The sequence below is a fragment of the Xyrauchen texanus genome, chromosome 34 (assembly GCF_025860055.1).
Source record: "Xyrauchen texanus isolate HMW12.3.18 chromosome 34, RBS_HiC_50CHRs, whole genome shotgun sequence".
NCBI lineage: Eukaryota > Metazoa > Chordata > Actinopteri > Cypriniformes > Catostomidae > Xyrauchen > Xyrauchen texanus.
Window position 1 is genome coordinate 38,576,217 of NC_068309.1, and position 25,245 is coordinate 38,601,461.

At 36.9% G+C, this 25,245-nt stretch overlaps 1 protein-coding gene across 6 annotated transcripts; it reads left to right on the forward strand.

Moving 5' to 3' along the window:
- Positions 1-274: 274 nt before the first annotated feature.
- On the forward strand, positions 275-25,031 carry LOC127627391 (core histone macro-H2A.1). Of its 6 annotated transcripts, none has more exons than XM_052103728.1 (10): positions 275-1,008; positions 3,227-3,241; positions 3,996-4,193; positions 4,568-4,674; positions 4,959-5,147; positions 10,411-10,518; positions 12,124-12,214; positions 15,461-15,550; positions 15,848-16,022; positions 21,858-25,031. In XM_052103728.1, exons 3-10 carry the CDS (start codon positions 4,022-4,024, stop codon positions 22,021-22,023), a joined length of 1,098 nt encoding a protein of 365 aa, XP_051959688.1. In that variant the 5' UTR covers positions 275-1,008; positions 3,227-3,241; positions 3,996-4,021; the 3' UTR covers positions 22,024-25,031. The 6 variants fall into 6 exon arrangements, with proteins under 6 accessions (XP_051959688.1, XP_051959683.1, XP_051959685.1 ...); XM_052103723.1 differs by lacking the exon at positions 275-1,008 and adding an exon at positions 1,023-1,803 and having other exon boundaries at positions 3,227-3,418; XM_052103725.1 differs by lacking the exon at positions 275-1,008 and adding an exon at positions 1,023-1,803 and having other exon boundaries at positions 3,227-3,413.
- The last annotated feature ends 214 nt before the right edge of the window (positions 25,032-25,245 follow it).

Sequence of the window (25,245 nt, forward strand, 5' to 3'; positions counted from 1 at the left end):
GTTAGCCATATACATTGAATAAAATAACAAACCTCATTAATGTTCAAAACAACTGAAGCCCAGTGGCCATTTTAATCTGTCTTTACCTTTATAATTTTGCCTGGTAGGTTATTGAACAGTATTGCCACTCCTGCAGAATGAGTAGAAGCATGGCTGAAGATGATTTTGTCCCCCCATTGACTCGTCCAGAACTTCACGTCATCAGGGTTGGAGTGCGTTTCTTGCAAAAATACACAGTGTGAGTTTTTGTATTTGCAAAAAAGAAAGAAAGCTTTTCTTTTGATAGTTACGGAGACCCCTTGCGTTTAGAGAAATACAGGAAAAGTGTGATTTCACTGAGAACATCTAACGAATCAAGAAAATAAATAAGAAAAGGTAAACAGTCAAATGAGTAGTGTAACGTGTTCTATAGAACACAAAACGTCTCTCTCAAACAGAGCACTGTAACGAGAACTCGCTCAACAGCAAAACAAAATTCAAACCATCCCACTTAACACCTCTTGCATGCGCAAGGAAAGATGAATTGGAAAGTTATTGAAATCAATCGTCCTTAACAATCCGGCTACCCTCTATGCAACCATAGGGACCACGGTAGTATGCTTTCTTCCCAGCAACTCTTGCCCCACTAATCCTCGGCCATAGTGCAGCGCGGGCTTCTCGATCTCCCTTGGATAAATCTTCGGTGAACTTTATTCCCCTGACCTTACAGACATCCGAGACTTTGGTGGAGCGCCAGAACTCGTCTCTGTATTTTCGCATGCAGAACTGAATGATCACCTGCCTGGATTTATTCTTCATTTTGGGACCAACGCGGTGGACTGTATCCACGATATCTTCAAGTTTGTGCTGCAGGTGTGGAGCATTTCGGCTAACAATGAGACGAGTTCTTTTCGGATATCTTCACCCACTATTTCTTTCATTCCGATAACTCTGAGGTTCCATCTTCTTTTGTAGCGTTCGAGCTCCGACGTGTGGCTTATCAGATCTGTGTGTGATGTGATAACAGAGGTGAGTTGCTTGTCGAACAAGTTGATTCTAGTTTTACAGTCCTTTATTTCCGCCGCGTTGAATTCCACAGCTTTTGATAGGTTTACGATCATTAGACTGTTCTCAGTAATCTTCTGCTCAATGCTGCTCAGCTTCCCGTCTTGTAGGTCAAATCTGGCAACTAAGGTTTCCAAAAGCGCGGAGTTTGAAATGTCGGGGATCTCTTCACCTTTCTGTTTCTTGGCTGAGGCTTTAGTTGGGGTGTTCTGTAAGGAGGAATATTCTTTGTGATCAAGGTGGTCGACTTCCATGAAGTGTTCGGCTTGAGCACCCGAGGTTTTTACAACTTTCTGTCCTCCTGGGATAACTATCTTTGGGTGGTTAGATGCCTTTTTTGCTGACATAGTCTATACTCATTGATACACAACAATTGGGATGGTAAAAGGTTGAAAATTATTATAAGTTTCAAAATTTGCTGTAGAGCCGAGATAACCACATATGCTTAGCCCGCCATCTTGTTCCTCCCTCATTGTTAATGTCTCATTACCTCTGGCTCATGCAGCCTTAAACGAAAAAATGACGCGCCTCAGTTGACCGCCAAGGCGCGCTCACGCTCTTCGCATGAGTCTCGTTCGCAAAGTCTCGTTGGTGCACTCAGCAGCGGCCTCTAGTGACACATGTGGAGTTGTGTTGAATCGCGTCGGTGACTGTGTATTTTGGAGTCGGGAAGCTGTTGGAACTCGTCGCATTGAAGCAGACCACAGCGGATTGAACTCGAGAACACATCAGCCGTCAGCAGCTGCTCGACTCTTTCGGGTGATTGTTTCTCATTGTTTGACGCCGTTATTGAAGAGAGTCCGTGTGCGTGTCTGTGGGCCATGACTTTCAGCTGATCAGGAAGTTGCTGCTGTCAGTCAGTCGGCGCGCTGCTGCTGTTACAAACCAAAACGTCGCTCTGAATAGAGACGCGCTTTAAGTATTATGTTATGACATAAATACGCTGCTGGTAGATACAGCACTTTTATTTATACAGCATGTTCATTTGCTGTATCATCGGTCTTGGACTTTAAACTGATGAAAATTGATACTTAATAAGGCGGGGCAAGGCAAGTGTATTTATATAGCACATTTCATATAGCACATGTGTGTTGTGCGCCTTTCACAACACACATCGTTTCAAAGCAGCTTTACAGAATATCAGCATTAACAGACGATAAAACTATAATGTCTATAAAGTCGATTAATCATCATTGTGTAATTTAGATAAAATACGATTTTTAATAGTGTTTAAAAATAATTAAATGATAATTGTATTAATAACCCCAGTGAGCAAGCTGTAGGCGACTGTGGCAAGGAACACAAAACTCCATAAGATGTAGATTAATGGAGAAAAATAACCTTGGGAGAAACCAGACTCACTGTGGGGGCCAGTTCCCCTCTGGCTAACATTATGAATGTAATGTAAATATTAATTATGTATAGGTAAAATCATGGTTTAAAATTATTAAACTAAGTGTTAAGGGTCAGTGATTAAACATCGATTGTGTTTGAACTGTAAGATTAATGACCAAAGTCTTTGAAGTCCATCTTGATTCATTGCAGAAGTTCACATAGATGCAATTGTCCTTGTTAATTGGCTGATGAAGGCTTTTGTTGGCAATAGTTAGTCTAAGCATTTCATTTCAAGATCGTAGTCCATAAATAGACCGAGGTGATGCAGGTTGGAGTTGGCATCATTTCATCCTCTGAAGTCCGTCATAATAGATTGAAGTGATGTTTGGCTGGCACCGGCTGCATTTAGTCATCATCATTCTGCGACATGTAGCAGTGGAGTCCAACTTGAAGCAGGAATGGTGTTGGATCCAGCCGGTTCTGGTGACCTCAGGATAGGAGTCCCAAGGTTGAGACAGGGAAACAAATAAAAAGATGTAAGCATAGATGCCATTTAATTTATTGCAGAGTTAGAGATCATGCTCAATGTTTCTGGATTCTGGTTCCGGCAGACCCAACTAAAGCAGCCTAATTGTGGGTTGGAGGATAAATTAGGTGTAGTCCATTGCAGTAGTCTACCCTACTGGTGATGAATGCATGAACAAGTTTCTCTAAGTTTTGACTGGATACAAAACATCTAATTCTGGCTATATTTCTAGATGATATGGCTGATTTAGTTATTGCTTTGATGTGACTGCTAAAACTCAGATGTGACACCAACATTTCTTACTTGATTTTTTGTCTTTAGGCCCTTGGAGTCAAGGTATGTATTCACCTTGGGAATTTCACCTTTGTTGCCAAATACAATGACCTCTGTCTTGTTGTTTAACTGAAGGAAGTTTTGGCACATCCAGCTGTTAATTACATCACAGAGAGTCTATGGGGCTGTAATCATTTGGCGATTGGGATAGATCGATCTGGGTGTCTTCTGCATGGTATGGTATGCAATTTGGTTCTTTTTCATAATTTTGGGAGCATCTACAGGTTAAACAGGAACGGTGCAAGAATTGAGCCTTGTGGGACTCTGCACGTCATGGATGTTCACTCGGATTCATAGTTGCCTATGTTCACATAATAACCCCGCTCTTCAAGATATGACCTGAACCAGCTGAGGACCGTTCCAGATAGCCCAACCCAGTTTTCCAATCTGTCTAGGAAATACTGTTTGAAACGTGATTAATTTCACTGTCTGCAACTGGCTTTGGTCATCACTGTCTAAATGCATATAATTTTATATTCAAATTAGGGCTGGTAATGTAAGAAAGAAAAGTATATTGGTTTATTACATGTTTACTGAAGTCGAATAGCTATAAAACGCGCACACTGTAACAATCCACAGTGTCTATCATTTATGACCATTATGAAATTGTTATGGTGTAAACATGAAATATTTGTTGACATGCTCGTTTGAATGTTTAGCTTTAGATGCGTCTTATCCATACTGTTATAAGTGGGCTTTTTTAGCAAATCAGATTCTGTTGTATTTTGACCACTGGCATCTCTGTTTATTTATATAGGAAATCCTCACAGAAGAAACAAAAACATGTCGAGTCGAAGTGGTAAGAAAAAGACCACAAAGACATCCCGCTCGAATAAAGCTGGAGTGATCTTTCCTGTGGGCCGGATGCTGCGGTACATTAAGAAAGGACTTCCCAAATTCAGAATCGGTGTTGGAGCTCCAGTCTACATGGCTGCAGTACTAGAATACTTGACTGGTGAGGGCTCTTATTCTGCTCACTGTAAACTAATTTACAATAATGAAAAACAATAAGGACAGTAGATATCAATAGTTGTTTGTTGTCCAGTTTTGTTTAAAACAAAGTCTTTTTCCTCATTGATGAAGTGTTATATTCTGAAAATGATCATTTTGTGCTGTTCAGACAGAGCTTCATCATAAGTCTACAAATCTACTAAGATTCTCTAGAGAGTTCTGACTGAGAACTGGAGATTTTCTATAGTATAGATCTTACAGTATTATATAGGACCAATATAAAATTTCTAGAATGTTTAGGGTTCATGATTGAATGAGATTATTGATGTCAGTACATGTTCATGCTCTTGTAGAGTAAAATTTGTTGAATTCTTTCAGCTGAAATTCTGGAACTGGCTGGAAATGCAGCCAGAGATAACAAGAAGGGCCGAGTCACACCTCGACACATTTTACTAGCCATCGGTAATGACGAGGAACTCAATCAAGTAAGAATTCATTATATTTAGGCATGGGAATTGAACAATTTGGTTCTGTCATCATTTACTCACCCTTTTTGTCATTCTAAACCAAATGACTTCTGTGGATCACGATGGGAGACATGAAGGTGTCACTACTTGCAGGACTGTAAAAGATGCTTAAACTTACAGCAATTAATTCACAACCAAACGACTGGTTCTTTTGATGTCAAAGACTCTAAAAGGGGCCTGTTCTTGAATGCTCCTTCCCAATCCCAATAAGTTTTACTGTGGTTTTACATTGATCTCTGCAGTTGCTGAGGGGCGTCACCATCGCTGCTGGTGGAGTTTTGCCCAAGATCCACCCAGAACTGCTGGCGAAGAAGAGAGGCTCTAAAGCAAAGCTGGAAACTATCATCACACCCTCACCAGTAAAGAGGTCCAAGACCATCAAAAAAACACTTGTCAAGAGACTCGGCACCAAAAGTTCACCCAGAGTGAAGGTATTCATTCACATCTAGCCTACATTCAGCTCCTGTGAGGGCTCAAGCACTGAAGGTGTGTACTGTCTTGGCACCTGTTAGTTTTCTTATTCTTTGGCCATTTCTGGATCGGAATCTTAGACTGCTCCTAAAAGCGTATGGTAAACTTTTTAAAATGTAGCATTCTGATTAGGGAGTCTCAACATTTCTGAAGGAAATGTTGGGGTCCCTCTCTATAAACCCTTTAGCGCCATTAACAGTTCAGAGTTTCATGTGGATTAGAGCGTAGGCTTAACTTTTTAATAGAATACCCTAAAAATAGCATACGGTTTGATGAAGAAAACACTGTTACAACCTCTGCTAATGCAACTGTAAGGCTCTGTAGATGGATGCACTCCACCTGTGTCTCACGTGGGTCAACTTTCTACAGAGAGTAGCTCTCCAATTAACTGTTAGTATGTTAAGTCAGTTTATCACATCACAGTTTTGCACATGTTAGAGGGTGGTTTAAAATGGCAAGTGGAGAATATAAGCCGCTGAAAGAGAAGCCCCTGCATCATTCAAGTCTCCTGTCTGCAATTTTTTTTTATTTGCAGACATTTACAACAGCGATGGCCAATTTTTTTGACAAAACAATCAATGTTTGCTAATTACCATCATGGTAATACATTGAATATGATTTACTATGATAATATCGTGGCATGCAGATGAGCCCAAAACTGCACACATTATATCTGTTTATAAGCAAGCACTCAGTGCTAATTTGGACAGACATACATAAAACAATAACTAACCAATTGGGCTGTTCATTGCCAAAGAAATGTTGCCCTAGTCCGTTGATGAAGATTTGAAATGTCAGTGTATGGTTTAAACACTCGAGCCCTGTCACACCATCCCTTCTTATATCCATTTTAATAGGTTATTCCTTCAAAAGTGATGTAGACTACTGCTTCCGTATGTTGAATATGTGTTGAGTTGAGTTTAAATTTATTTTTATGTTGATGCATTAAGTATAATAATTTAATAAAGTTCAAATGTTGAACCCTAAGGTGTCCAATATTGTAATATTTTATTATAGTAATATTGTAGTAACTGAGAGTAAACATGGCTTTGCTACTGTAAAACAGTAGTACCCATATAGTAACCATGGTTTTACTAATATTGTAGTAAACTTGATACACCATGACTGTATGAGCCATGGATGAATTTGTGTTCACTATGGTTTTACTAATAATATTATTGAGAAACTATTTTTACTGTAGTAAAACTGTAACAGGTTTTCCCTTATGAAAAGGGGAAAAAAAGATTTGTAGGTAATATATATATTTTTTTTTAACATGGCAAGTACTGAAACTGACCTGTGAGAAATGTGAACCGTTACACCCCTAGTGTTGACTGAAGACTTGCCTGGTATGATTACCTGGGATTCCATCCATGTATTGTATTCAATATTTCGTTAGCCTCATAGCATAATTGCCTAAGTCATATTTCAACGTTTTTGGAAAACACGAAAAAACACAATATTTAGAAATCACATTGTGATTTTTTTATTGATATTATAACAGTACATTCAACCAGATGTGTGAACAAGTATGCAAAAAGAAAAAGATCCATCACCAATTGCCTAACAAATAAAAGTGACTTAGGCATTTTTTCTCACATAAATGCAAACATAACATAACAAAAGTTGTTTTTCTCTCCTAAATATAACCAAGATGTGTAACTTGCCAACCTTGACCAAGTTGTTTCTTAATGTCTAACCGTAACTACTGTTTTCCTTTTCCACCCTTAATCGAAGTTCCACTCAGGTGCTGTGCAAACATAACATAACCATAGTTTTTTTATTCTCCTAAATATAACCAAGATGTGTAACTTAACCCTAACCAAGTTGTTTCTTAATGTCTAACCTTAACCACTTTTCCTTTCCCACCAAGTTCTACTCAGGTGCTGTGCACACTCATTTTCACACTGTCTATTTATGAGGGAGGTTGTCATAGTACTGGTGGGCCACTCTTGGTAGTACTGGTTTCATTGCCTGCAAGTCATTGAATTTCCTGAGAGTAATTGGCAATTGGGCAGGAAAGAGTGGGACCCAGTGGAATGGTTCTTTGGGGATGTTGATTCGCTGAGGCAGGTCCTCCCATTCAGACTCAAATTCCAACTTGTACCGGATTTGACCATCAGCCAAGTACTGGAGAGCCCGGAGGCCATGGACTGTGGGGTCACCAACCTTTTTACCTGGTCGAATATTGGTGACATAGGCCCCAGATATAGTTGAGTCACCTTGTATGGGGATGGATGCATTCGTGCAGTCTCAAAGATGACAATGTAATCACGTGGAGTGTGAATTTCTTTGACGATGCGCCGCTCAATGAGGCTATGCTTGGAGTCACACTCCATTTGTGTGTGCCCAGCAACCAAAAACTTCTGCTTTATGGTGACACCATGCTTCATGGCCAGATGAAGGTAGGTGTTGCTGATGGCACCACACCGATTTTGATACCCACAGCCATCACTCCAGACAATGACTTTCTCAATGTTTCCGTTGGCCTCTAGGATTGATTCGAAGTGTTTGGACTGCAGATGGGCAAAAACCTCACTGCTAAGGGAGCCTTCATGCTCTTCCCAAGCGTAACAATATCCATCTTTGTTGTTCATGTTGAAGCAAGTAAAGTTGTGCATCTGTAATTTAGTTTTGTAATACATGGTACTCGCTTTCGTCTGGGGGCACAAAAGAACGCATTGAAGGTCCATTGTCCACACTGAAAGTTTGTCACTGGACTCCTTTTTATCCTTAGCTTTTTCAGCTTGAGCCTGAGCCTTTAATTTCAAGTGAGTAGTAAGGGTATCCTGATCTGTATTTCCTACCTTGGCGCTGACACATACATCACACTAGTCTTTTTTTGGTATGAACACAGAGTAATTCTGCTCACTGAACACTTTTCGAAAATATGTCTCACTCACAGCACGTGCTCCATTTTCACCAGCAGCTTTCTGATATTCCTTGTGAAGATCACTTACAACTGTTCCTGGCTCCAGGAACTTATTTTCCTGATAGGAGGGAACCTGACGGCAGTAATGGGATGGGACTGTAGGCAATCCAGAGAGCCATTCTTTCAGGAAGGTCTGGTCAACATCTGATATGGGCACATGTGGGCCAGTCTTGTTGTTCTTGGGTTTACACGGATCAGTTTTGGATTTCATGTCCACAGTTAACCATGATCCGATGGTTCTGGGGGCAATGCCAAGTGTTGAACAGAAAAGATTCTTACACACAGGTAGTTTACATCTATCTGCCTGTTGCAGGTGGTAAAATAGGGACGTTGTTCTCCTTGATGCAACACCACCTTTCTTCTGTTTTATGGGCACATTTTCAACTAGAGTCTGGATATACAGCTTGCGTGTCTCCCAGGAGGGCATGGACCAGAAATTGTTGAAGATTTTAATAAAGTATTACTAAATGTGGAAATTAACATTAACAAAGATGAACAAATGCTGTATAAGTGCAGTTCATTATTAATTAATGTAGTTAACTAATGAACCTTATTGTAAAGTGTTACCCAAAAAAATCTAAGTCTTACCAAATACTTCTTATGTCTAGTCAAAATGTCTAATTTCTAAATGTCTAATTTCTAAATGTCTAATTTCTAAAACAAATCTATTTGCCCTTAAAACAAAAAGTAAATGCTTGAAAAATTACTTCACTTGCCTAAAATTACCTAAATGTCTTTTTATGGTGATGTTCTGACCAGAAATTAGGTAATATTTAGCTAGTGTTTGCTAGCTACTTATCTTGTAGCAAAAAATGTGATTTCAAGTTTAAATACACGGTTTATAATCCCTTTGATTGACTGAAATTACATTTAGTGTCTAGAAAATGTAAGAAATATGAACTCTTATCAGATGAAAACGAATCAAACAGAAGAGCTAATACATCACTTCTGGACATCTGTCTTTCCATGTTTTTTGCCATTTTGTTTGTATCAAAACTGCCTAAGTCAAAGAGATGACTAAGGCAGATAGTGTTTTTGGATCCTAATAAGTGTTGTGATTGGCTAAGGACATTGGCAGAAAGGCAGGGTGATGCAGCAGTGGAAGGACAGTAAAAATAGGCAGATATCACAATTTGGCAAAAAAATGACTTAGGCAATTATGCTATGAGGCTAACGATTTGTGATATTGCAAATAAATGCTGGAAGGAAACACCAAGCTGTGAATAAAGTTTCCAAAATGCGCATACAAAATGTATATAATTTAATAAGAATACACGTAATATAATTTAATAAGAATACATGTGCATAAACTACAATGGAAACTTATTTACAGAATATATTCCTATATAATTTATTTTGGAATATAGATGTGCTTCAAAAAGTCAAGTAATTCATTACATTTTATTAAAAAGCCACAATGGCTTCAACTTCCATTTGTATTTCTATTTTGTGCCAATTTCCCCAGGAGTGACAGTGACAGTGTTCTCTTCAACACATGGAACGGAAATGCTGCTTTATCCGCAACTAGATAATTCCTATTGTTTTTGCAATATTCAGATTTTTCGCATACTTTACATCCGCAACTAGAATGGAAACACAGCTATTGACACAGTGCATTGAACACACAGTAGCCCTTTGGTGACAGGTATAAAGACACTAAAATTGTTATAACTTGCTTAAACTATTTTTCTTTAGACATTCCTGGAGGCTTGTGGAATACTTGATTTCCAAAATTTCAATTTCAATCATATGTCATTCTGCCAAACCTATTTGAATACCGTTTTTATTTTAAATTCTCTTACTAAGTTTGTCCAATCTTCAATAAAATTGGCTCAGATCATCATTTAGGTTTCTGATTTGTTGGCAAGGACACAAAACAGAATGTGAGACAGTATCTTGGCAACACTTTTGCAAATTGAAAAGAACCTCAGTAATTGTCATCACAACCGTGCCTTTGGGTGTGGAATGTTTCAAGTCAGCACCACCTACTGGTCAAAAGTGATGAGCAATAATGTGTCTACTTGTAGCCTTTGAACCAAATGTCTGCCACACAAATCTGTGTATTCCTCTGACATTAGTGTTCCACTGGTGATTAGTGGACACTGGCCCTGTCATTGCTGCTTGCAGCTATATGTTTTAAAAAATCTTTGTAGAGGCCTTTTGATTTGTTAACAGACATTTTTAGGTCACTGTCTGTGCTTGTATAAGCAATAATCGTATTATTGTCCACATTCTGTCTGTACAGTAGTGTGGATTGTTGTTAAAGCTTCTGTTTTGCTGTGGTGTGACAGAAGCGAGGTGAGACGAGTAAAGCCGTCAGTGCAGACAGCACCACAGCGAGCAGTGTGGCCGGTGGCTTCAATGTGCTCTCTTCAAAGACACTGTTTCTCGGCCAGAAGGTACAACTGCTTTCATACCACTACACTCTTACCATAGACAAACCATCGAATGTTTCTAGAACAAGCGATGCAGGCCTCTTCTAGCAGAGTTCAACAGTATATCTGTACTAAAGAAGCACTGGGTTACCTAAAATTTACAGAGGTACAATATCATCATTTTGCAGATTTCAGGACCTGACCCGGATGACATTTTGCTTCGATTTGCACGATTCAGCATTTCAGGCAATTTGACATACACTGCCACTCAAAAGATTGAAGTCACTTGGCTAAAATGTATGTTTTTCATGATCTTAAAAATCTTTTGATCTGAAGGCATATGCTTAAATGTTTGAAATTTGTTTTGTAGACAAAAATATAATTGTGCCACCATATTATTTTCATTTTAAAACTAAAACTTAATAAAAAAAAGTTTTTGAAATTGATGACTTGGACCAAATAATAAAGAAAAGAAGCCAAGTGCCCAACATAGATGGGAACTCCTTCAATACTGTTTAAAAAGCATCCCAGGGTGATACCTCAAGAAGTGGCTTGAGAAAATGTCAAGAGTACATTCTAGGCAAAGGGTGACTATGAAGATGCTAAAATATAACATATTTTGTTATTTTATTTTGGATGTGTTTAGTCGCAACATAATTCCTATAATTCCATTTTTGTTATTCCATAGTTTTGATGACTTCACTATTATTCTAAAATGTGAAGAAAAAATAATAATAAAGAATGAGTAAGTGACCCCAAACTTTAACACATTTACTGAATTTGACATTCTGTAATTTATACACATATATGAAGTCCAAATGATAATTTTTTTTATATTCTTGCACTCTTTGTATGGCAGTGTGGTGTTAAAGTTGGATAAAGTTATATATTTTTGAACTATTGCAGATTTGCATTGAGTTCAGTGCAAGTGTGTTTTCATACCACTGTCAGCTGTCTTTATATAGATGCACATACAGTATATTCCTCCATGCGTGCCATTCAAATTAATTGTTGAACCCAAACTCTCGATAACAAAAGAACAAAAAAATAATAATTAGATAAATCTGAAATGAATGACATTGCACACCACATTACCAGAGGATGATATCTTACCAAAGCAAAATTCTGGTATTGATTTGACCCTAATGTACAGAATATACAAATACTGTAACAGAAATATCTCACTTACAATATTGACATTTTTATGATTCACCATGTTCTATATATAAAAAAAAAAGATGTTTGTATAAAATATGATATATAGGTAATATGTTATAGTTATATATTGATGATACTTTAGAAGCTCTAGGTGTACGGTAGATGCTCTTTGTAGCAGGTGTACACAAAGATTTTAAAGGTAAAGGTGCACTAAGTAAAAAAAAAATAATAAATGTAATGTCAGTGTATTACATTTTGCATAAATTCATAAAAATCATGAAAGTAATGTTACAATTCCAGAAATCTTAATGGTCCAAAAATTTACTATATTTTCCTTATGCAAAATATTATTTCTTCTTTTTTTGTGTTTATTTTGGTTGATAATTTTGAGGAAGTTTAATATGCATCACACAAATACATCACATTCACACAGTATTTGTCTCTCCAATGTTTGTTTACCTGTTGTTTTAGTTGCAAGTCATTAAAGCTGATCTTGCCACCATGGAAAGCGAAGCTGTTGTTCACCCTACCAACTCTACCTTCTACATGGGTGGTGAAGTAGGTAAAGAAACGTTTGTGTCACCGTATACTAATATAACAAAGAAACCCAGACTGCCTTCAGTTCTACCACTGGGATTATAAAGTTCAAGTTATGTTAGTGTAGTGATTTCTAATGCTCTCTCTTTAAAAATTGTTTGCTCAGTGACTCTAAAGCCCTATTCAGATGGCAAATGTCTCCCAGGGTGATGTCTATAAAAGTAAATTTTCATGGCTCCTCTGTGATAAAACATGCGTTCAGATGACAATTAAATCACAGGGGATGAGTGAGACTTTTTGTCGATCACATGATTGCAGTTGCGCTTGTTATATGGAAAATTCATCAATCTACAAACAGTGTCCACTGTATTTGCATTTTAAATATGTTTGGAATTACGCTAAATTGAACATAACATTTTTTAAAGCATGAGGGAACCGTGCTGCAAAGTGCTGTGCTCGCATTTACAATGCACATTTTCACATACGGAGCAGGCCAAAATTCTTTCAAAGAGCAATTAAACGAATCAAGAAAATGTAGGGACAAGATTGTTTATCAATGCAGCCAAATAAATTTGTCAATGGGGATACGCATGTTTTGTCACCCACTTCACCTCAGTTGCTCTGCTTGCACGCTCTCTCCTAAGTGCACGCAAGGAGATATAGAAGCCTCACATATCAAGGACAGTAAATGTGGTTCAAATTAAATTTGATGAGCTATGGTAAAAATGGGTTCTGATAATTTATCTATCAAAATGATGAACATTATCTGTCAGTGTTTAAAAAGTGGAGGTGGAAATGGATCCTTTTAAATAATATACATTAACCTGGCAACTTTTCTGAGACTACTCGACCCGTATAAATTAGTAGTCTTGCAAGCCCCATGTATAAATGTATTTCATAAATGTTTCTACATTAAAATGCGATATATTACAATTTGATTACATTGCTGCCATAATAATGTACCATTTCAAATGTTTACATGATCTCGTTTTTCTTTCCCTTCTTCTCTCTATGGTTTAGCAGCAACATAATTTTAATATTGTGTATTAATTAAAACTTTTCTGTTACACAATCGTCCAACTTTCACTACTGTCCATGACCACCAGAGCTGTTACCGGGCGGAGCGAAAATGTACAACACATAGCAGTGGTCAAAAAGGATTTCCAAAATGGCTTTTTGATTATAAACTTTAATTATATTACCTTGGTGTTTATCAAAAAACAGTAGTTCCCCTTCTGTCACTCACTTGATGTTGTGTCGATGTAGTGACACTAGGGGTCGCTCCTGAGAGCCCCGAAACACCTCAATCTTTGAGAAAAGGCCAATGGGAATTTGCGAGTGGAATTTGCATGACACTCCCCCAGACATATGGGAGCTGGGAGAAAAACACAGACATTTCGGATTCGGATGGCAATAAAATCACTGACTACCCCCTCTAAATGCTTAGATACAGTCCAACAGGGAACACTCTTTTCGGAAGGGACTAGTTATCCCTGAGGAGATAAATTAATGTTACACAGATTTACTTAGTGATTTGAACCACATCCGAATCTGTCTCAAGCGTCCTCTGAAAAATCTTTTCCTATCTTGATAGGAATGTCTGTGATTGTGATATTAAAACAATGTCACAACGCTTCGGATTTATTTTGACCTATGCTGAATACTGCAACTAAACTGTCTCTTTGCGCTGTCTGGTGTGGTGGCAGTCCATCAGGAGGCAAGAGAAGCTTCCAGTATAACATCAAGCCCGTTTGTGATTAACATGACACAACATGTGAAGAAAGACTTTCAAATTTAGGCAAAATATTAATGAACTCTTAAGTTATTGAAGGATTTTAAAACAAGACTGAATGACATGATCATACAGTATATAAATTCATCTCAGTGATGGAGTGGAGATTGGAGTGGCTCTACACATACAGTAGGTAAGTAGATGATACTCCATTGATTAATAAATGTTTGTTTTAGTCATATGGTCTTATTTTAAGAGCGCTAAGAGCAGTGCTATGCCATAAGTCATACACGAAAGTCAATTGGCATGGCCAGGAAGGTTTGGTATATTTGTGCAAGCATGCACTAAGTCTTGGCACAAGTGGGTTTGGCGAAGTTATGCATGCAAAGCACTAATAGGTCGGGCTAAGTGCAGTTTAATTGAGGTTCTTCTACAGCACTGTCTGTGTCCTTTTATATAGTCCATTCCCTGTCAAGCACCAGCAATATAAACAAGGACAGCACATTCATAAGAAGTTGGTAGTGTAAATGGTCTGTATGCAATGAATTAGAAAAATAGAAATATGGACTTACATTATTTTGTGCATTAACTGCATCCTTAAATGTCAGGCTTCTATGACAGTGACAGGCTTCTTTTATACACATGGCAAATGGAATTTTCATCAGGATTTAGATTTACTCTTTATTATTTATCATTTTCATCTACTGACACACAAATCATGGCTAGTATCAACAGTGATTGAATTGGCACGCACTTCACTACTATCGGTCGATTCTAATTTCGAAACAATATTCATTTATAGAAACACGAAAAAATTTAACCGAATTCATTTCAAAATTACAATTCAATTCAAATGAAATGAAAATATTATGAAAATAAGTGGTAAAAAAATCATACCAAATCCACACCTTTTCCCATCTCCAACTTGTTCCACCAGCCCTTTTTGCAGAGACTTAAAAATCACTCTACGACAACAGGTGGAAAAATACCAGTACAAATTAGATCATAAATACAATTGTAAATATAATAATAATAATAATAATTGAAAAATAAACCATGACCTAAAGATGGTTTAACCAATTAAAATTGGTTTCTTAAAACAGCTACAACAGTGATAGTCTGTATGACTTGAACACTAATGGAATCATTTATACCAGAATGCCCAAATGGATATTTTCCATGCAATTAAATTAAATAGGGACCAAGACTGTCAAGCAAGATTTTTGAAGAATATTGAATTACATTTTGGTCTGTTCCTCACACAAAGCTATTGTATGACTTCAGAATCCTTATATTATAGCTTACATGTCAAATGGAGAATATAGCACACTAACTATATTATTAACTGCTTTTATGCTGTTTTCAGTCTAATAGTTTGAAAAAGAGCAGTGTGAACATTCTGCTAAATTTTCTTTTGGTGTTCCACAGAGATAAGAAAGTCGTACATGTTTGGAATATGGAACATTTTCATTATTGGATGAACTAGTCCTCTAAACACTTATTTACTTGGGTGATTTAATCATAGTATTTTTCTTTCAGGCAGTGCTTTGGAGAAGAAAGGAGGGAAAGAGTTTGGAAATGCAGTACAGGCACTGCACAAGAAGCATGGTCCTTTAGAGGTGGCAGGAGGTACAGCCACAGTACTTTACTAAACCAAAGACACTACTATCGAACTACAAACTGTACTATATAACGAGAGACAATACAGTTGAGCCATAGACTCCATTGTTGAAAGACACTACTGTTGAGCTATAGATGAGGGAATATAGAGACACAAGAGATGGATCATAAGGAGTTGTTATCAATTGTGGCTATACACTACAGTGTTTAAATCAGCATATATTTTGGCAGGTACATTGAAATTAGTTTTGTCTGTTAGAAGTCTTTATAAGTTTAGCTTTTAACTGAATGTCTTTCTTTTCTCAGCGGCCATCACGTCAGGATATGGTCTTCCTGCAAAGTTTGTCATCCATTGTAACAGTCCAGGGTGGGGTTCAGATAAGTGTGAGGAGATGCTGGAGAAGACAGTGAGGAATTGTCTTGCTCTAGCAGATGAAAAGAAGCTAAAATCTGTGGCATTCCCATCCATTGGCAGTGGCAGGTAAAAACCACAATATAAACGCTAATTCTCTGCCCTCATATTCAATTAAGAATTGTTAAGGTTGATTAGTGGAGCAGAAATAGACAGGCGATATTGTGTCAAAAGTTGCTCATAATGAACTCTAATGTAAAACAATATCACATTTGATATTGCTTAAATATGTGTTAATTTGTATACATTTATGCTTTTGTAATGGGTAAATACATACCTGGCAGATCAAGGTGTTAAGAATATTTGATGTTTCTGGAAACTTAATCACAGTAATGCAAAAAGTGAAAATGTTACAGACTCATTTGCTTGACAATATGTGAACTGCTTTCATTTAGAATCGCATTGACCCAGAGTTTCATGTAACCTTTACTGGTTACACATGTGGGTGTTGGCATGTGTTAATAGTGAGAGGATATAATCAGTTTGAAATGACCAGTAATTTAAAATATAAGAGGAACAGTTAGGTTTTTTTTTTATTACAATATATAAAAAATGTTTCTTTTTTCCCTTTCAAGGTTAAAATCAGTTTCTTTTCACTTTTATGTTGCAACCATGTAATTTGTTTCAGTGGCATTCAACTTGCATGGGCACCCCTGATCAAAATTTATGTTGCTGTGAAAAACTAAGTGAGCAAAAGATTGCATGATATTCAAAAGGCATAAAGTAAGATGACACATTTCTTAAATATTTTAAGCAATTTTACTTTTTTACATCCATCTTTTACAGTTTCAAAATAACAAAAAAGAACCCTGAATGGTCAGTACTTAGTAACTCCCCCTGGCAAGTATCACAGTTTATTTATTTATTATATTTTTGATGCTATATCAGCAGCTATGGCTATATTCATGGCAAAGACAACAATGTTCAAATTAAGCAATTTTTACAATAGTTTGGCAAAAAAGCTTGTAAAAGCTTTTTTAGCCAGCTAAGTGTCTTTCAGTTCTTGTTTGGGGGATTTTCGCAAAAGGCTTCTAGTTCTGTGAGATTCTTGGGCGGTCTATCCACAGATTTTCGATGATGTTTTGGTCAGGGGACTGTGAGAGCCATGGCAAAACCTTCAGCTTGCGCCTCTTGAGGTAGTCCATTGTGCATTTTGAGGTGTGTTTTGGATCATTATCCTGTTGTAGAAGCAATCCTCTTTACATCTTCAGCTTTTTTACAGATAGTGTGATGCTTGCTTCCAGAATTTCCTCTACCTGAGCAATGTTCCCCTGTGCCACTGGCATCAACTCAAGCCCAAAGCATGATCGATGATCCACCCCCATGCTTAACAGTTGGGGAGGTGTTCTTTTCATGAAATTCTGGACCCTTATTTCTCCAAACATACCTTTGCTCATTGTGGCCAAAAAGTAATTTTTTAACTTCATCAGTCCACAGGACTTGTTTGCAAATGAACATCTAAACAAGCCTGATGCATTTTAGAAACTTCTGATGTGGAGATTTGTGGTGAGGAAATGTTTTCTTCTCATGACTCTTTCATGAAGGTCATATTTGTGCAGGTTTTGCTGTAGAACAGTGCACCACTACTTCAGAGTCTGCTAAATCTTCCTTCAGGTCTTTTGCTGTCAAACAGGGGTTTTGATTTGCCTTTCTAGCAATCCTATGAAGAGTTCTCTCTGAAAGTTTTCTTGGTCTTCCAGACCTTAACTTGAACTCCACAGTTCCTTTTAACTGCAATTTCTTAATTACATTATGAACGGAGGAAACAGCTACCGGAAAACACTTTGCTACCTTCTTATAGCCTTCTCCTGCTTTGTGGGTGTGGCAGCAGGGGGCGTGTTCGAGCATCCGTTGGGAGAAAGAGTGGTAAGGGTGCATACACCAGTCTCTAATTGTAGTGAGATTGGGGAGAGCGGCATAAAAGGACCATGCCAGCGCCAGATCGAGAGCCTTACTAATGTGTTATTGTGAAGCTGTAAACCAGAGAAGTGGTCAATTAAAAGTTCCTACCTGTGTTTGAAGAATCCAGCTCTCCATTTTACATTTAAATTTTCATAGTGTTAGGCAGCTGCTTAGAGGAGCCCATGGCTGCTGATTGTTGGTACAAGATTTGAGGAGTCAGAGTATGTATAAAGCTTTGAAATTTGCTTTAGCTTGCCTATTCAAATGATGATTGTGAACAAGCCATAGTTCTAACAATCTAATTAAGGTCTGAGACCTTGGTAAAAGTTATCGGAGAGCTCAAATCTCTTGGGGTGCCCAAACTTTTGCATGGTGCTCCTTTCCTTTTTTCACTCTAACATTTTACAAAATAAAATACACTAATATTGCTTAAAATGTTGAAAAGAACGTTTCATATTTAACTTTATGCCTTTCAGAGATCAATTCGTCTTCTCACTTAACTATTCACAGCAACAGAAAGTTTGACCCGGGGTGCCCAAACTTTTGCATTGCCACTAGTTTTGGGTTTCTTTCTCAGTTCGTTTTACTACCTGGGTAGATTTTAATAGATTCCATTCAGTTCATTTCTCTGTGTGATCCTTCATCTAATTATCTGTGGTCCACAGTGTTTAGATGAAGGAACTTTCGATCTGTCACTTTGTTTATTGGGAGTTGTAGTCCATTTACACACTAGGGAATAGATCATCAGGTTGACTCGCCATCTAAAACTAAGATGAATACTACTGATTTAAAAACATCTTTGTTAACTGAAAGAAAATAAATATTGCAAAGTAAATTAAAAACAAAATGAAACAAAACATTTATTGAAAAAATATAATAGAATAACAATTCTAAAAAATTAATTATCGTTTTTAATAATCATTGTGTACTCACTCATCACATTGTGGAGCAATCTGACCTGTATGGCTGTGTTGGTGAAATCCTGCATATGGCGATATGGTGTGTGACGCTGTGAGTTTAATGATAAAAAGACAGGGACATGAATGTTGGCTGGTAGGAAACAACAGTGCCCTGCATGGGACTATTTCAAGTTTAATATTAAACTGGAAAAAGATGATGCTTTGTTACATGAAATTAAAGGAAAATATTTCACTACCTGAAAGTGCATTTGCAAAGCAACTATTGCAGGGAGCACAAATTATTCATGGCCAAAGATGCACCTCGTGTTTCCAAATATTGGAAACTGGTAGGTCCACTAGACTGTGATTTGATATGTTCAGTGTTTAATGCTGCTCTTGACCTCAAATTCATCACTCCAAGCACTGCATGAATTAATCCCATGATTGTGCTAAAAATGCAAACGATAACTGTGTAAAGAAAATGCTGAAAGAGTAGCACAAAGTGACTGTAGCCTATGTGTAGATGGATGGAGTAAAACATGTTTGACTTATTAATTTCTGTTGATTCCTAAAAGCTGAATCTGAAATATATAAAAACTAAATAAAATGTGTCAAGAAAATAATAACTAAACCAGCAAAACCATTAACTGAAATTTAGAGGATAATTAAAAACTGTATTAAAATAAAAACTTATTTGAAAATGCAAAACTATAATAATGTTGTTCTGTCAGAATTTCAGTTGGTGAATGCAATAAAATAGTAAAATAAACAACAAATAACTGCAGTTTAAAATAACATCTATCTATCTATCTATCTATCTATCTATCTATCTATCTATCTATATATATATATATATATATATATATATATATATATATATATATATTACACACACACACACACACAGGGTCCATTTTCTTCTTTTCATCAAAATAATCTTTGTATTTTCCCTTGTTTATTGTATGATTTCTTTTTCAGTCTCTTTTTGCTGATGACTACACTCAGAATCCAACCTCCTGTCAGAAGTAGAAAAACTTAGGTGTTCTAGGTGCATGCAAACCACAGCACACACAACAACCCTACAAATAGACCCAACATTACAATTCACATAAACACCATTGGTACTTTTCATTCTGTATCCAACAGGGTGTTACACACATTTTAACTTTTCTTGCTTCTGTCAGTGTCAAGCAAAATGACAGCTCAGTGGAAACAATGCCCAAAAGAAAGTGCAAATTTACAGAAGATTTGCACAAAAGATTCCCATGCTTTCCTCCAGGTTGATCCCGTGAGAAGCAGAACGTATGACATGTAAAGCTGGCACATATGTGTGAGTTGCTAATAAAGCTGCAAGTGATTTAGATGCACATATTAGCTCTGCAAAGCATAAACGGTCAGCAAAAGATGTAAGTTCATCAGATAAATTAAGACTACTTTTTGTGACCATGTAAAATTATCACATTGCTTAATTTTACATGGCCATTCAAAATAATAGTAAATGAATGTACACTCATAGCATCATATTTGTTATTTTAGTACATTGACATTCAAAAGAATATTTATGTTATGCTAATAGAGTGTCTTTTTCACGTATTAAAATTTGCATTCATAGTAGCACTGTTTTGAACCCTATTATAAATGGTCTGCATGGGGTGTGCTAGTAACCAGCAACTGACTGACTTTGATGTTCATATTAGAGTTAACTAATGTTACACCAAAATAAATTGTTTTACTGTTTAATTATAAATCAGGAAATTAGCCATTTTTGATGTAAACATTGAAATTTCCAATGAACAAATGTACTTCAGTGTTTCCCATTAATTGACTAGACTGGCGGCCCACCACGGTCTCATTTGCCCCGCCACGGTCTCATTTTGGCACTTCTCGGTCTCATAATAACATAAAATAAAAGGTTGTGTTTTGCGCTCGCGCTCTCTCTCTCGCGTGCCAGTCAGCTCCTCACTCGCTGCTTTAAACTCATGTGCTCACACTCACAGATAAATGCACTTGAGTATTCCTGGATCCGTCTAACATTATTTGGTTGAGGAGGTCATTTTGAGGCAATTAAAGTTAACTAACATTAAATGTATCCACTGAATTTATACACTACTCCACACACAATTTATCATCATCAGTGTACAAGAGCAAACAGATAATATTATTGCCGAAGTTACAATCATGATGATTAACGTAAATTAACGTTAGCATTACTAGGTTAATTGGCATAACGTTACCTTACTTATGGCTTCACTAGCTAGCTATCGTTAGCAGTCTGAGGTAACATTAAAAGAGAAAAAGCTGAAACTGACATCCTTAGTTTTTACCCTGCTTTCCAGAATGAGCATACACAAATATTTTAAGAGATGTCAAACCCCAGATGAGGAAGAGACATGGTGCAAGTTAAATGAGGCCCTGAGAGATTAGTTAGCACCACAGATTCTAGCTCTGGGTGAAAATTGTGGGTTGGGTAGTGTCAATCCAGCTAATTGTAGCCAATCGCTCTTGGCTGTCAATTAAACCCTGGCTGGGGGTGAAGAGCATCATGTATATGGGGAAGAATTGGGGCGCTGTTCCTCACAATTCAATTTATTTCAAAGTTGCCTACTGCAGCTTTAAGAGCACAAAATTGTTTACAAGAGCACAACACTAGACTTTTAATTTTGCTCTCAAAGTGCACCAGATGGAAGTATTTAACTTTAAAATGTACAAAATGTTCTTACAGGGGAGCGTGTTTACTAAAAATGGGGGGGGGGGGCACCTAAAGCCACACCCACTTAAATGAGGCTGGGCTAAGCCCCAAACCTCCTCAAGTCTTAGAAACACCCCTACTGGTGCTAATAGTTGAGGAAAGTCCTCTGTTCACTGTGTAAAGCGCTTTGAGTGCAGTGTCAGAAAAGCGCTATATAAATGTTATGTTATGGTAGGTTGATTTTAAAAACGAGCACATTTTTGCTAATTAAATTATTATTATTTTTTTTTTGGCATTTACAGATTGTATTGAGATTTTTTCAGTAAATTCTATCAATTGTTTGTTAACGAATAACTTTTCAACAATGACAATTCATGTTATGGTTTATGATTTCTTGCACTTTCTCTTATACAGAAATGGTTTTCCAAAGCAGACGGCAGCTCAGCTCATTCTGAAGGCCATCTCCAGCTACTTTGTGACAACAATGTCATCGTCTATCAAGACAGTGTACTTTGTCCTGTTTGACAGTGAGAGTATAGGGATATATGTGCATGAGATGGCAAAACTTGATGCCAATTAAAGTTGCAATTATTCTCTGTATATTTAAAAATAAATAGTTAAAAATAAGGTTAAAAGAAATAATGTGTTTAAATATAAATTGCAGAGGTGATACATTTTTCAGTGGATAAATATATTTTTGTTGGTACTTTATCAGAACAGCAATATAATAGTTTTCTGTACTAAATGAGTGAATTGTTGAATGTCATTCTATTATTTACTTTATAAAAAAAGTGCTGTTCTATTTCAGCTCTGTGCTTGTTTGTTGAATTGACAAAATTCATTACTTTGTCTCTTATTTTGCTCTATTTTAACTCATGATAATAATATGTTAATATTCAACTGTATGTGAAAAGAATTTGGGGGAAATATACTGTAGATTTGTGGAGTAACTTTTGTTTAATGTAATGTATTTTGCACAGTTGTCATCTTGCATCCATCATGATATCATGTAAAAACATTTGGTTTTCATATCCTTCCTGCTGTAAAATAGGCAGTCACCACAGACTGCATGCGTCCAGTGAGCAGGTATGCTTTAGGTGTGTGAATCTGCAGAGCCCTGACATTACAATATTGCATAGATATCTGTTGCGGTATGAAAAGATTGTGATTCTTTACGTTAAGTGTGTAGTGATTCAAACTATTTTAAATCTTTTACAAAATTGTTTTTTTTTTTTCTTTTTTTTTTTTTCGACATAATGCTGCATTATGTTTTGTGTTCTCATTCACTTGATTTGACATAGGCTGGTCCAGCTAATGTACAAGCACATTCTCGAGTTAACTGACAGGCAATGTCTGTATCGAAATGGTGATTGGCTCTTTTACGTGTAAAGCTATGACATTGTCACGTGGTGGTGAACCTTCCCATAGCTTTTCTTTGACCATCTGCACATCGCACTAGAAATGAAATGTGTCTTAGCTCAAACCTTTTCCGAGCAACCCCCTTTGGAAGATCTCTGCAGCTTCGATACCTTCTGCAACCAACCACTCCATCCCACTTCTGCTGATGTTTGTCTGAGCATGAGTCTCCTCACTGGCTAGAGCACAAATATAGCGGGTGATGGATGTTAGATTAATGGCATGATACAGTAAAGATCAAATTAATCCAGTCAGCAGAATCACAAAATAGTCAAAATCTGAAAACTCAGAACTTGCTACTTGATTGAAAAGGTTTGTTTACCTGTGAATTCGGTCAGTGGTCTCATTTCTAGATGCTTTTTAGTACTTTTGACTTACAGTTGAAGTCAGAAGTTTACATACACTTAAGTAAGTCATTAAAACACATTTTTTAACCACTCCACAGATTTCACTAATATGAAATCTGTGGAGTGGTTAAAAAATTAGTTTTAATGACTTACTAACTAGAGTTTTGGCATTTCATTTAGGACATCAAATTTTTGCATGGCACAAGTAATTTTCCAACAATTGTTTACAGACAGATTGACTATATCACAATTCCAGTGAGTCAGAAGTTTATATACATTAAGATAACTGTGCCTTTAAGCAGCTTGGAAAATTCCAGAAAATTATGCCAAGCCTTTAGGCAATTAGCCATTTAGCTTCTGATAGGCTAATTTGAGGTAATTGAAGTTGTACCTGTGGATGTATTTTAAGGCCTTCCTTCAAACCCCTGGCCTCTTTGCTTGACATCATGGGAAAATCAAAAGGAAGTTAAAGCTCAATCACAAATATGTCTTCAAAATGGACAATGACCCCAAGAATACCTCCAAAATTGTGGCAAAATGGATTAAAGTTCACAAATTAAAGGTATTGGAGTGGCCATCACAAAGCCCTGACCTCAATCTGATATTTGTGGGCAGAACTGAAAAAGCTTGTGCGAGCAAGGAGGCCTACAAACCTGACTCAGTTACACCAGTTCCGTCTGGAGGAATGGGATAAAGTTCCAGAAGCTTGTGGAAGACTCCCCAAAATGTTTGACCCAAGCTAAACAATTTAAAAGCAATGCTACCAAATACTAACAAAGTGTATGTAAAATTCTGACCCACTGAAAATGTGATGAAAGAAATAAAAGATGAAATTAATCATTCTCTCTAATATTATTCTGACATTTCACATTCTTAAAATAAAGTAGTGATCCTAACTGACCTAAGACGGAATGTTTTCTACATTTAAATGTCTAATGTCGAAGGTGTATGTAAAAATTCTGAATTTAACTGTAAATTGGTATTTGAAAATGTCTGTTTTAGATGTATCCAAATATGTTGGAACATCAATTTATAACAGCTAGATAGTACAGGAGGCATTGTATTATATGTGATAAATACTGTCCAATCAGCTGTCAGTCGGTGTAACGTTGATACTGTTTTGACTTTGTTTGGAACTATTTTCATTAGCTTAGCAAAAATAGACAAAATAACTGGCCATATTTAGTTTAAAATGTAAGTTACTCGATATGAACTTCTCATTTATTGAACTGTTATATTAAAGCAAGCACGGATGTGATTATCTGCAGCCTTGTGCCTACGACACGATCACAGCCATGCTTCTATTTAGAACAACAGCACATTTGTGTAAAATAACTTAAATATCAATTTTGCCTCACCTGTAGTATCTGCTATTTATAAAATAGTGAAATAGGATTGTTTTGGTGCAACCAACTTGGGCTTGTAACAAAGAAAGACCAGGATGTATTTCTGTCGATTTGACACAGTCCTCTCAACATCAGCCATGACAGACACTGTGAATGGGCTCAGGTGGTGTTTTTATGGTGGAGTCGCTGGAGTCAAAGTCAGGTCAGTTTCCCAGAGGTTGTCTACGGACCTCCTCGAAGAGCATAAGGACTAATCCACAGGAAACACAGTCAGCTCGCTTTTCTTTTCCCAGCAGGAACATCTCTGTAAATTCAAAGCATCTGTAACACAAGCTGTCCCAGATATGAGCTTTTATTCTTAGCACATAAAAAAGGTGGATGAGCTGAAACAAAATTAAAACAAACATTGGTGAGATCAAGAGGATAAATAGTCAGTCACCAAAGGTCACGTTTAAGAACATGAAAGGGTCATAGTAGATCTGCCATTATGAGTGTACACTTGCTGCTTGAGTCTGTCCCCAGTGTTTGTAGGGAATTTGTTTGATTGCTCCTACACATATATTATATTCACACTATGTGTATTTGCAATCAATAACCATGTGTAACCAGTCAAAGATGATTAAACAGATTATTGCTTCAAACTTTTATTTTACATTTGTTACATTTGTCAGAATTTCAGTGTGTGTGTTTGTG